The sequence below is a fragment of the Gymnodraco acuticeps genome, unplaced genomic scaffold, assembly GCF_902827175.1.
Source record: "Gymnodraco acuticeps unplaced genomic scaffold, fGymAcu1.1, whole genome shotgun sequence".
Classification (NCBI taxonomy): domain Eukaryota; kingdom Metazoa; phylum Chordata; class Actinopteri; order Perciformes; family Bathydraconidae; genus Gymnodraco; species Gymnodraco acuticeps.
The window spans coordinates 683,122-695,856 of record NW_022990966.1 but is presented as its reverse complement, the minus strand read 5'-3'; the positions used below and the strand labels follow the sequence as shown (position 1 = coordinate 695,856).

Genomic DNA, 12,735 nt, shown 5'->3' with positions numbered 1-12,735 from the left:
GGGGAATTGTTTAGAGGAGTTTTGTTTGTTAGACTGAATGTTTTTATGTGTCTCGATTTGCACTTATTTTCCTCTTGCAGTCTCAAGTCTTTGAGCTCAGAGTCGTCCTCCAAGTGAGAGCGGTTGTAGAGGGAAAACTAATCTCAGTTATTTTTGTTGCGTCAAACCTGGCACAAGCAATGATACGTTTTTTAATGTGGTAAACTGCGCCACATTGCTTGTCTGGCTTATTGCCATCACCCTTGACAACATCTTAAACACATTTACACACACACACACACTCGCACACTACACATACATTCTCCTCCAGGGGTTTTGTGTACAGCCGGCCACATAAAACCAGACCAGCTTTTGGCCTGTTCCTCAACCAGTGATTACAGGACTTAAGTCATTACAGAGGCATTACACCATTACTCTTTCACTCTGGTCTGCCTGTGTTTATCTTTTTGTGTTATTCTTCCACTATAGCTGCTCGTTCTCAACATTTCTCACCCATCCTGCTGCCTTCCTCCACCTTTGTGTGTATAACCAAGCCACCAACCACGCTGCCACTTTGGAAAAACAACAACATAGAACACGGTTTTTTTCTATCTTGGGCAAGAAACCCAGCTGGTTGCTTTTTTATTTTTTTTCAGAAGACCTAATTTTCCTCAGAGAGGTCTGTTTTAACTTAGTTAGACCCACGTGACATTACGACTTTCCTTTTAAGATCTGTTGCCAAAGTGGGATTTTACAAGATAACATCTCCTTGCATGTCACCACTGTATTTAACAACTGGCTCTCTGTCATCATTCCTATCATGTGGCAGAATTAATTTAAACTTGTGCATACACTAACACGCTCTCTTCTTTTTCCATCTCCTGACATCGCATTGCTTGAACTTTGAATCTTAATGTGAGCCTTAATGCTTTTTCTTTTGAGGTAGTGATGCTCTGTGATTGGAGGATTTATTGTGCAGCCAAATATCTGCAGAAGTGGATGTTGTGAGGAAATGATGAAAAAATACATACATACACTGAACAAAAATATAAACGCAACACTTTTGTTTTTGCTCCCATTTTTCATGAGATGAACTCAAAGATCTAAAACATTTTCTATAAACACAAAATAACCATTTCTCTCAAATATTGTTCACAAATCTGAAAACATCTGTGATAGTGAGCACTTCTGAAAACCAGTAAGTATCTGGTGTGAGGGGTAGGGTCACACCAGATACTGACTGGTTTTCGGACCCCCCCGGACCCCCCCAATAAAGCAAAACTGCACGTTTCAGAGTGGCCTTTTATTGTGGCCAGCCTATGATATGCCACACCTGTGAGGTGGGATGGATTATCTCGGCAAAGGAGAAGTGCTCACTATCACAGATCTTTCAGATTTGTGAACAATATTTGAGAGAAATGGTTATTTTGTGTATATAGAATTTTTTTTTTTAGATCTTGGAGTTCATCTCATGAAAAATGGGAGCAAAAACAAAAGTGTTGCATTTATATTTTTGTTCAGTTGCAGCAGACTGGAGCATGCAAAGAAAGTGCCACCACTTTTCTCTAAAGTCTGTTTGTTACCTTTTTCTACTTGATTACAGGGTTTATATTGGAAAGTGGCAAAGCAGGGAGAAATGTGCGACCCGTGCAAAAGGTCATGTTTTGTATTTCAACCTGCATTTCCTACATCGCAGTATATACATAATGAGTCTAGGCCAAAACAGACCATCCTTTTCTTTGCCTTCTGATAAATCCTGAGCCCATTTGCTGCATTTTCTAACCACTAAGCCTTGTTTTTATTCTTCCTTCCTTACTCTCTGTTTTGACCGGATGAATTTGACCAGCATTTCCTGTAAGAGAATGAAATCTAAATTCTGCTTTTCCTCTTTCATTGTTAGATTGTTTGTACATTTTTTTTTTCTCAGAGAGGGGGAAGCAAACGCCGAGGCTTTTGTCCCTATTGATGCCGTTTCCTCCAGAGCAGAGACACACACAAACACACACACACACACACAGACAGACATACACGTGCAGCGGCCTGCCTGATGACAACGGCCTTCCTGTAAATGGAGGTGTTTAGTCTGTCCCCTGTGTGTTTTGAGGCGACCAACCAGCCTGCACGCTGACTATGGCTCCGGCCATGTCACTATATATATTTTCAGGCTGTTTTCTCTCCTGCTTCATTTGATCCTTGAGTACATTTCCATTCCCACAATGCAACCTGCCCCTTACCTCAACTGCTTTGTTCAGACAGAAATACCTCCCAGTGCTGCAGGGGAACTGTGAAAGTAGGTTGTGGCAGAGGGCCATTATGTTCATTTAAAGAGCCAAAGCACGATGACACAAATTGCAAATCTTCTGGAATAATTTGGTGTGACAGTTGATGCTTCCCCTTGTGGTTTTGTCCAGAGGTCATTTAAAGTTGTTTAAAACAAAATAGGCACAAAGAAGAAGAGACAGACAAAAAAAGTACTCTACAGAGAGAGTCAAGTTCAGAGAGGGAGCTCACAGTGGAAGTGAAGTTCCTGCTCTTTGTGTTAACCAGGAGAGACCCTCAGCCTTGTGGTACCCCCCCCCCCCCCCCCCCCCCCCCCCCAGAGTGAATTTTAAGAGGGTCAACTTTAACAAGAGCCGTATTGATTCTCTGTGTTTGAGGGAGGAGAGGGTGTCTGTTTTTGAATAGTAGGATGAGGACAAGACAGAGCAGGCGCTGCTTTTTGTCTCCATGTTTAAGCCTCCATTCAGCCAAGACACAGGGGGCAACGTTTGGTGGTCTGGACTCCAAGGGGTCTGCACACTTTTTCACAATACATTTTATTGGGCAACAGTTGCATAAGGAACCCATTGTTTCAATTCCCCCCCAAAAATATATAATTTAGAAAAAGAAAATGTGTTTTGTTTGTCCAGGTTTATGTAGTGCTGCTTACATTTCCGTCACAAACACGGCTGGTTTAGCAAGGTCCCTGGGAAAGTGAGTGCACCAGCGGTTATTGAGTTAGGCTATTAGTCTAATATTTAATTAGTACGTTGACAGAAACTGAAGGTCATTCAGTACGACAGCCCTAGCGGCAGCACTTTTACTGGTCACACGTGGCTGTTGTCTGCACATGGTTGGCTAGGCTACAGAGAAATACTTTCAAATGAATAACGGTGACCTAAGCCAACAGTTATTTTCTTTGATTAAAGGTCACCTATTTTGCCGAATCCACGTTTTCATGTCTTTTCTAAATCAACACGTGTCCCCTCTGTGGAAAGAGACTCTGGAAGTTTCAGGAAAAAAGATTCTCTCTCTTTTTGTCCTGATCCATTTCTATAAAAACCTGTCTGAAAACGAGCTGATCAGATTTTGGCCACTTTATGATGTCATAACGATTTTTTGGCTTGTGTAACCATTAGCCAATCAGTAACCAAGGTACCCCCCCCCCCCTTATCACCTGAATCTCCTCCTAGAGCACCATTGTGTAACCAAATCTCTCTCAGAGGGGCGTGGGGAGGGGCTCCTTATTTTCATCTAAAGTAACAGACAGAGAATCAGCACTTTGGAAACAGGGCTGAAACAGAGGGGATTATGGGTAATGCTGCAATGATCTGTTTGGTGTTTGGAGTCAAACACTTCAGATACATGTTTTGTATATATCTGAGGTCTATAATATATTGATGAAAAACAGTATAATAAGGGACCTTTAGTATATATATTTATTTTTAAGTGAGTAGTTTAGAATGCACGAAGACAAGCTGCAAACTGAGAAGCCGGAGTCAAAGAACATTTGACATTTCTGCTTCTACTTATTGGGATGAAATCATCAGCTATCCTTTCAGCACCTTGTCAAGAAACGGATGAAATGTGAAATGATTCCAGTAACCTGAATGACAGTAAGAAGCAGTCTGCAATGAGCCTAAAGCTGAATGGATTATTCTATAATGTAGTCAATGGACACTTCACTGCTTGTGAACTGTAAATAATTGCAGTTTTTCTTTGTCTTCTGTGAAACTAAATTTGGTTTTAGACTTATTGGGCAAACCAAAACATTTGATTAAGTCCTTATCATAAACACTTTTGCAGGCAGTTGATAGGTTAAACGACTATTTAATCAAGTCTTAGCTGTAGCCCTAATATAACTTGTGTTTCTACTGCATGTACTCTGGCTTTCTAAAGCAAAGTAATTGAAATCATCATGTTTTCTAAATCCTAGTGACTTAAGGTACTCATTTCAAGTCTCTAACCTTGGTGTTGTTTTTATTTGCTCTATCCCTTGGTCTCTGTGTGAATTCCCTGTGTCAGTGTTTAACATTGTACTTTTCTCAGAGAAATCTCAAGGCTGTTGAATATTAACACACTCAGGTTCACACACTCCCAAAAACAACCCAAATCTTTTTCAGCTTGCTTTCACAAGGCCGGGAACTTTCTGGAGAGCTTTTAACAACATCCAACGTAAACCTCTTCCCACCGCTTTGTAAACCTAGAGAATACACGGGCTAGGCTCCAGGTTCTCGCTTCTCCTGTCAGTCGTTTGTAGTCACACACACGGGAGGTATGTTCAATGATTCCCGTGGAGGTCGTTGTATCTTTGAAAGCGTTCCTTCCCTCTCCTCTGTGTACTTACCCACCAGTGTCCTGAGCCCAGGGGCTAGGGGAGTCGACCCCCGCTGATCCGTGAGGTGTTTTGGTTCTGCAGGGGAATGTGCTGTGTCTCAGGTCTGGTCCAGATCAGGTTGTTTGCCCCCCCCCCCCCCCCCCCCCCTCAAGGCATGTGTTACATTTGGATGGAGCTTTTGGATTGCTGACAGGGCCTTCAAGGTTCAAGGCTTTTATTTGTCATACGTACGTAGCTACAGTGTAGTTATGTCGATGAAAATCTTAGGTCACATGCTCCTCCAACAGGGCAACACAATAAAACAGATAAAATAGTGCATGTAAATACAAAAACAATTGTGAAATAGTGCAATAAGAGTCCATATACAAGTGATTTGAATATGATATATTAGATACATAATTAGTAAGTTGCAGCCAGATGAATGTTATGGATGTTCTTTCAAAAGTTCAGGTGTTTAACATTCCTATGTCCCAAGGCACTCACTCTGATGACGTTTCCAGTGTTAAACAATGGAAACATAACAATAGAGAAGAATGATCATGTTTCCATTTGCCTGACCTCATACCAGTCACATGTCCACACAACGAAAGTGCTAAAGTCACTGCTGAGCTATAATAACGACAATAAGGGGAGATCCCCCATAATGCTCACCATTCACAATGTGTCGTGTGCAGAGAGGTGTTTCATTATTCGTCAGTTCTTATCACAATACAAAGATACTTGACTTCTCAAACATTAATGTGAAGATAAGTATCTGCAAATACTCCGCCTCTGTGATGCCGTGGAAAAACAGGTTGGCTGCCACTTCTTCCCCGAGAACTTATAATAGGCTGGTTGGATGTTTGTCAGCTCTAAAAGTGAATTGGGTCCATATTTCGCCCCTAGCGCCAGTTATGTTGCCAAATATAGAGCTGGAATAATTAATCAACCGCACACTAAAGCTGCAGCCTGCAAAATCACCATAGAGTGGAATCATCACCTCAATAAAACGGCAAAAACTGAACAGTACAACCTTCATGTTGGTAGGATTTATAATAATGTTGTATTAAGATTGGTGTTGTTTTGTCCTTACTACAACTCTTCTTACTGCAAACATTTGGAAACACTCACTTTTCACAGATTTGTTTTGCACTAGTTTAACTTCTCACATAGAAAAAGGCAGAGTTGTGCTAATAATCTGCAGCCTCTCAGTTGAAGACACACAGAGAATGAAAACTGGTCCTTGCTTACCATGCTGCGAATGGATCTGGCCCTTCCTACATCCAGGACATGGTTAAACCGTACACCCCAGCGCGTGCACTACGCTCTGCATCAGCCAAACGACTCGTTGCGCCCTCGCTGCGAGGGGGACCCAAGTTCCCATCGGCAAAAACACGTGGGTTTGCTATCCTGGCTCCAAGATGGTGGAATGAGCTCCCCATTGATATCAGGACAGCAGATAGCTTGCACATCTTCCAGCGCAAACTGAAAACTCATCTCTTTCGACTCCACTTCGAGCGATAGAACTATTAACGAAGCACTTTTATACTAATAAAGGACTGGCTTATCTAAAGCCAGTTGAGTAGCACTTGAAATGTTTGGCTCTATGAAACCTGATGTACTTATATGATTCTGTTTTCTTCAAGGTTGTGTTTTCCTGGTCGAATGTACTTATTGTAAGTCGCTTTGGATAAAAGCGTCAGCTAAATGCAATGTAATGTAATGAAAACAAGACCCTCAATTGATGATTTTCAGTGGCACTCTCACCACCTGGCTTTTATGCAAGGTGTATTTTCCTGACCCTTTTCAAAGTCTTGTTACCCTCACATTTGATTCTCTCACACACACATTCTGCAAAGTTGTTTACCCAGAGTATTAACTGACCTCCCTGCTCCTTAGCCAAACACCTCAGCAGGAAGCAACATTACCTCCCCAACACTGGCCCGCCGCCACAGCATTGTAATGGAGAAACCTTGGCGTAAATCTACACTCATGTAAAAACTAAAAACACAATGCATGTTAGATCAAGGACATCGGCTACACTGGAAACACCCAACACTACAGCCATGAGAGCGACTACTTTTTAATCAAACACTTCCACATGTGTTTGCAGGTATCAAAGTCAAAGTCAACTTTATTGTCAATCTTCCAAATCAAATCAAATCAAGTTTTATTTATATAGCACATTTATAAACGATTTTTGGTCGAGTCAAAGTGCTGTACATATAATAAAATTAGCCTACAGTAGAGACACTTTACAGCAAATACAACAGCACAGATTGTTCAGAATATCAGTATGAGAAAAACGACACCCTCTGTCCCAGTTTGTGTGTACAGGCAGAGAGATCGAAATACTGTTTCCCACAATCCCGAATATAAAAACAAATGTATATAAAATGTAAAAATATGTGTGCAAATATGTATATATAATATATATATATATATACACAGTCAAAGACACATTTTTACATGTGCACACATTAAGACCTAAATAAAAACACAACAATCAATATATACAACATAACGGTCACTTCAATATTTTGAGAATGTGCATTAGTGCAGATTAGAATTGCATTAGTGCAGATTATCCATTGAATGTGCATTATTGTCCATAGCAGCGTAACAAGTGTCTGGTGCTGGATTTGAGTGTCTGAGTGTGTGGGGGCGTTATAGTCCAGTGGGGGCAGGGGGGAGAGGGGGCAGAGTTCAGCCTCCTGACAGCCTGGTGGTAAAAACTATTGCCATTAACTGATTGATTGATTGATTGAATTAGCATCCTTATTAATTATCTACTACACACTATGGACTGAGTGGCGCAGTGGGCTGTGCGTTGATCATCAGATCAAGGGTGGCGTTGGGGAACTCCAGTTCGAAACCCGCCCCCGCCGCCAGGCCGTTGTGTCCTTGGGCAAGACACTTCACCTGAATTTATGGGTACTGTCCACAGTACATGACCGTTACATGTATGATACTGTATGAGTGTAATGTGTACTTGTAAAGCGCTTTGATCATCAGATCAAGGGGGCGTTGGGGAACACCAGTTCGAAACCCGCCGCCGCTGCGTCTTTAAAGCCGTTGTGTTACGGCTTACACTTCACCTGAATTTGCTCACAGTACATGCAGGGGCGGCGCCAGGGGGGAGCTAGTGGATGCTGAAGCACCCCCCAGGATTGCCAAAGCACCGCCTAAGCACCCCCAAGAAGTATGTTTTTTTTTTTTTTATTTAAAAAAATGATTATTATTATTATTAAATTAGAAAAATTATTGATTACATCAATGCATATGTGAAACAAACATGTTTTACCAAAAACATAAAGCCAACACAGGTGATATGATTAGGCCAATGGCCAGCACCCATTCGATTTTTGACCTACTCATAGGCTAAATTACTTTGTGACACTTGAGTGACTTCCTGTTAGCTAGAGCGCCAAATGATTTGCTAACAGCAATGTGAAAGATGGATCGTTTTTTAGTCCTTAAAAGTCCACGTGTGGACACTCAATCAAAACCACCTGAAAGCGAGAGGGATTCTGCACATAATAGCCTAGCGTTGTGAGTACAAGTAGCTTCTCTGGTCTCTGTGTTTCATTCAAGCTCTGCTCTGTGTGTGTGTGGCACGAGCCATTTTGTGTGCGTGTGTGCGCGAGCGAGAGAGAGAGAGCCTCGCGCACCGGTGGGTATCTACTGGAGATCGTTGTGGTTAGCATCTGGTGCTAGCTAGCCAAGCTAACGGGTATAAGGAGCTTGTTCAACAACAAGGTGGAGGGAGAACTCTCTCCTGTCAGACGGAGAGTCTCAGATAACCTCAGCTCAGGTGAAGTAAATGACTCTCAGTGTTGAGATAGTTAACTTTAGTCTAGTTATCTCAGTGGGTCTCAAACGATTAGTTTTAAAAGGGTGTGTGATTTGTAAAATGTCTATGAAGAAATAGAAAATATGTTTACAGTTCTGTTTCATATGGGTGTTGTATCCATAGATCTCTTAATGTTGCTCTCAAAGTGCACCAGATTGATGCTTTTAACTTCAATATTTTAAAAAATCTTCCCGGGGGAGCATGCCCCCGGACCCCACTAGAGGAGGTGTGGTCCACCCCCTACTTGTAAAAATAGCACTTTACCCCTGCTTACACCTATATGCCGTGAGCTGATTATCGAGCCTTCATTGTAACAGTCGCGGGTACACTGTGTGCGTGTGGGGAGTGTTGCATTAGAAAATTCAACTGTAGCGCTGGTGCATTAATGGAAAAACCTTAATGTTTGAGCACCCTCTATGAAACGTCAAGCTACCCCACAGCACCCCCTAGAGAACATCTCTGGCGCCGCCACTGAGTACATGACCGTTACATGTATGATATGTGTGTATTGTGTATTTGTAAAGCGCTTTGAGCATCTGAAAAAGTGCTTTAATAAATGTAAGGAATGATTAATTATTAATTACTATGAACTCCACCCAGTTATTAATTCATAGTCAGTCTTTGTTTGTGTGTTTCTGATTTAGTGTGTTAATGTTCCTCAGGTGTTCCAGGACCTGGGTGTGTTGGTGCTGTCCGGAGCCTCTGAGGGCTACAACGTGTGTCTATTTGCTTACGGACAAACAGGATCTGGAAAGACGTACACCATGATGGGGACACCGGTGAGGAATCACTGCACGGCATTATCTCACAATGCACTTTCAATGCAAAGCAACTTTTACACAAATTGTAAAAACATGCTCGGCTGCAAATAGGCAAATGTGAATATTCTGTAATTATAAGGTACGTTTATTTATACAGCACATTTTCAGACACAGAGGCAATTCAAAGTGCTTTACATTAACACTTAAAGGTGGGGTAGGTAAGTTTGAGAAACCGGCTCGAGATACACTTTTTGTTATATTCCATGGAATGCTCTTAGCATCCCGATAGCAATGAATATCTTAAGTGCTTTGACAAAAAAGCCATTAAAAAAAAGTCATCTGTGGAAGCCGTAGCGCTGTAAAAAGCACGACCAATCATTTTAGCCGGCCCGGCTAAAGTAACTGGATGGCCTACCTGCCTGTCAGCCTTCCATCTGTGCACAAACTTATCTCGTGCCCTCATTGGTCATGTGCGCGTTCGTGTGTGTTGGAGGAGGGGCTCTGTAAGGAAGTGGCAGATTTTCTCCGGTTGTGTATTTTCAAATTCTGGCGCACTCGAGCCGGTTTTTCAAATGTACCTACCCCACCTTTAATGAGAAAGACATGAGAAAGGAACACAATAAATAAACATAATGGAATAACAGATTCATAAAACCCATACTTAAAAGAGATACAGAATAGTTTAAAAACAACATTGTAAATACGGTAGGTGCCAAAAGTAGTGTTTTTAGCGTCGACTTAAAATAACTCAGTGTTGGTGAAGACCTCAGGTTTTCTATAAGTGTTTAGTTGCGACCTAATTCTACATGGAAACTGTCAAAATGTATCTGTACCATAGACTGTATATATAAATATCTGTACACTAGGGCTGCACGATTTTGGGGGGAAATCTAATTGCGATTTTTCTGACATATTGCGATTGCGATTCGAATTGCGATATTTGTTTTTAAGCGACCCAACGGAAGTTTATGGTAAAATGCGGCCATAACTCCGGCTAGGAAGGTCGTATCAACGTACTCCCGTCTCTAGCACCCCTGCAGCCCGAGCTACGAGTGAAAAAACTAAACTTACATGAAACTTCCGTTGGGTTGCTTTAAAGTCAAGCTTCAGTTTAAGATTCACCCTGTAATAGAAACATGTGATGGAGCATCACTAACCTGACCCAGATGGTTTGTTTCACCAAACCATCTAAAGCTCCATTGGAAGCCATTTGGAAAGGGCAGGCACTTACAGAAGCACTTGGCAGGTGATTGGATCAATCTGTCTATCACCTTCTATCATGGGCTACTTCTGATTGATTAGCAATGGCTGGTACATGTGGAGCACAGCACTTCTGATTGGTGTGGATGACACACAAGAAGAAAAAAAAAATGTTAAAAAAAATCGTAGGCTTTGCGATTTGATAATCGCATCATTTCAAATCGCGATTTCGATTTAAAATCGATTAATCGTTCAGCCCTACTGTACACTCACTTTCTGTTTTGTTTGTATCATCTCAGGACTCCATTGGCTTGACTCCTCGGATCTGTCAGGTAAGATAAGATAGGACTTTATTTATCCCGAAGGAAATTGTTGTGCCAGAGTTACAAAAATACCCTTCATTTGATTGTTTAATCAATGTAAAGAGCACCAGGGTTGGGTGAGAATTCTAGTTATTTCCAACCGGCAACTGTCAGCCCAACAACTGACTTTACACTTCCGTTTTCACATTCGATCCTACAGCCACCACTATAGCCTATTCATATAGTGCTTTTCATCAGGCATAAGGGCGCTGGGGAGCCTTCTGTTCACTGTTCTGACACCAGTGCCTTCCTGGAAGTCTTCCACTGCAAAAATAAGTCAGAGCATCATGAAAAAAGATACTTGGTGCAGCACTTTTTCTATACACTCTCTCCTCATTAGTAACAATTGATAAAAAGATGCTGGCACACAGAAAATAAATGCTATTTGGACACCTTTCCAACTACCCTGTTGTGTGAAAGACTCGAGACAAGAACATGCATAATATGGCCAAACTCCAGCTGCCCGTTCCTATTTGCCCTTGAGTTGAATTTAGCTTTTTCAGGTTATTTTATACCGAGTTACATTCTTTTTGCAGGAAGACCATTGAATTAGCTTATTAAAATGACAATCATATAAAGATCCCCAGGCGATGGACAAAGCCAATCACCAAAAGGCCAAATATTAATCAAATCGCCGAATCCTGGTGAGCTCACTGATAATTGAACTACTTGAATATTGGATGTTTTTGTGTCAAGTAAATTTCAACTTTTCTGACAGGGTCTCTTTAGGTCTGAAGACACTTTTCCTGATGCGCAAAACTCAAGCAGAGTGGAGATCAGGTACTGATGTTCATTAAAATGTCTCTTTTTAATGACTGCATTTTAAATTGGTTTTCCCTGTGTTGACATTCAAATTTCACGAGTACTTAGGAAGTAATTATGCTGCAAAGCTTCAGGCAAAAACAATGCAAATCAGAAACTGGATTTTCTTGTCAGTGTTGGATGGATCAATTCACTTCTTGTAGGCAATGAGGGCAGATTTGATACCTTATTCCATTCATCACAAAGTAAAATGCTTTGTTTTTACGATTTGAATACTATTGTGTACATAATGTAATCTATGTTTCTGGGTCATTTGGTTGATAAAAGCAGACAATGTAACCATGACTACGACCCGGTTCTCATAAAGCCAGGGTCCATAGTGTTATTTTGACCCCCCTCTCCTTTGTCTCTCTGTACTTTCAACTTCCACTAAAGGCTAAATGCCAGGAAGGTAAAGTTGTTCTGGAAAATGCCACATGATGGATTTACAGAACAACAAACATGATGTGATATGACATAGGTTGTTGACATTAAATGAGCCTCATTGACATCTTATTGAGTGTGTGTCTTCATAGCAGCATATTGTCTTATCCCTGTGTCCCTGCAGCTTCCTGGAGATCTATAACGAGCGTGTACGAGACCTGCTGAGAGGAGGCGAGCAGAAGAAGAGATTCTCCCTGAGAGTGAGAGAACACCCTGAGAAAGGACCGTATGTACAAGGTGAGTGTTTGTGCCACCTGCACATGTATGTTGTAAAGGGGGAGATGGCAAAGACAGACTGTCATTCCCAGGACTAAACTCTGCTGGACTTTAAAAAGCACACTTAACTTAACTTTTCAATTACTATATGATCCATAACATGATGATTCTCCCAATACAACGCTTGCAGTAGAGTCACATCACACTTTCCCACACATTTTGCACTGTAAAAGACACGTACCTGTACACCTCCATACAGGATATGCACTCAGTACACAGGGAAACACAAAGGCATCATTAAACACAAAGCAAGTACACATAATGAACTGTGATTTCATTTAATTTGTAATTGCACAAAATATTGAGCTCAAAATTAACAGATTAATTACGCTTTTTGACTCAGTCTTACTGATTTAACACTCAACTACACGAGGCTTTCAAATCCCTTTACCTCAGTCAAAGGAGAATTAACTAAGATAACAAAGCTGTGCACAGGAAAAAAGTAAATATTCTTGCAGCAACTGTTTGTCTAAGACATCAATT

The 12,735-nt window shown here is 41.3% G+C and overlaps 1 protein-coding gene across 1 annotated transcript in view; it reads left to right on the top strand.

The window, feature by feature from the left end:
- stard9 (StAR-related lipid transfer (START) domain containing 9) overlaps positions 1-12,735 on the top strand; it is a 63,524-nt gene that overhangs the window by 13,162 nt on the left and 37,627 nt on the right. Inside the window, exons 4-7 of the mRNA XM_034235312.1 lie at positions 9,071-9,187; positions 10,669-10,701; positions 11,450-11,511; positions 12,101-12,213. Coding sequence (XP_034091203.1) covers positions 9,071-9,187; positions 10,669-10,701; positions 11,450-11,511; positions 12,101-12,213 — 325 coding nt within the window. The remainder of the gene's footprint in view (positions 1-9,070; positions 9,188-10,668; positions 10,702-11,449; positions 11,512-12,100; positions 12,214-12,735) is intronic.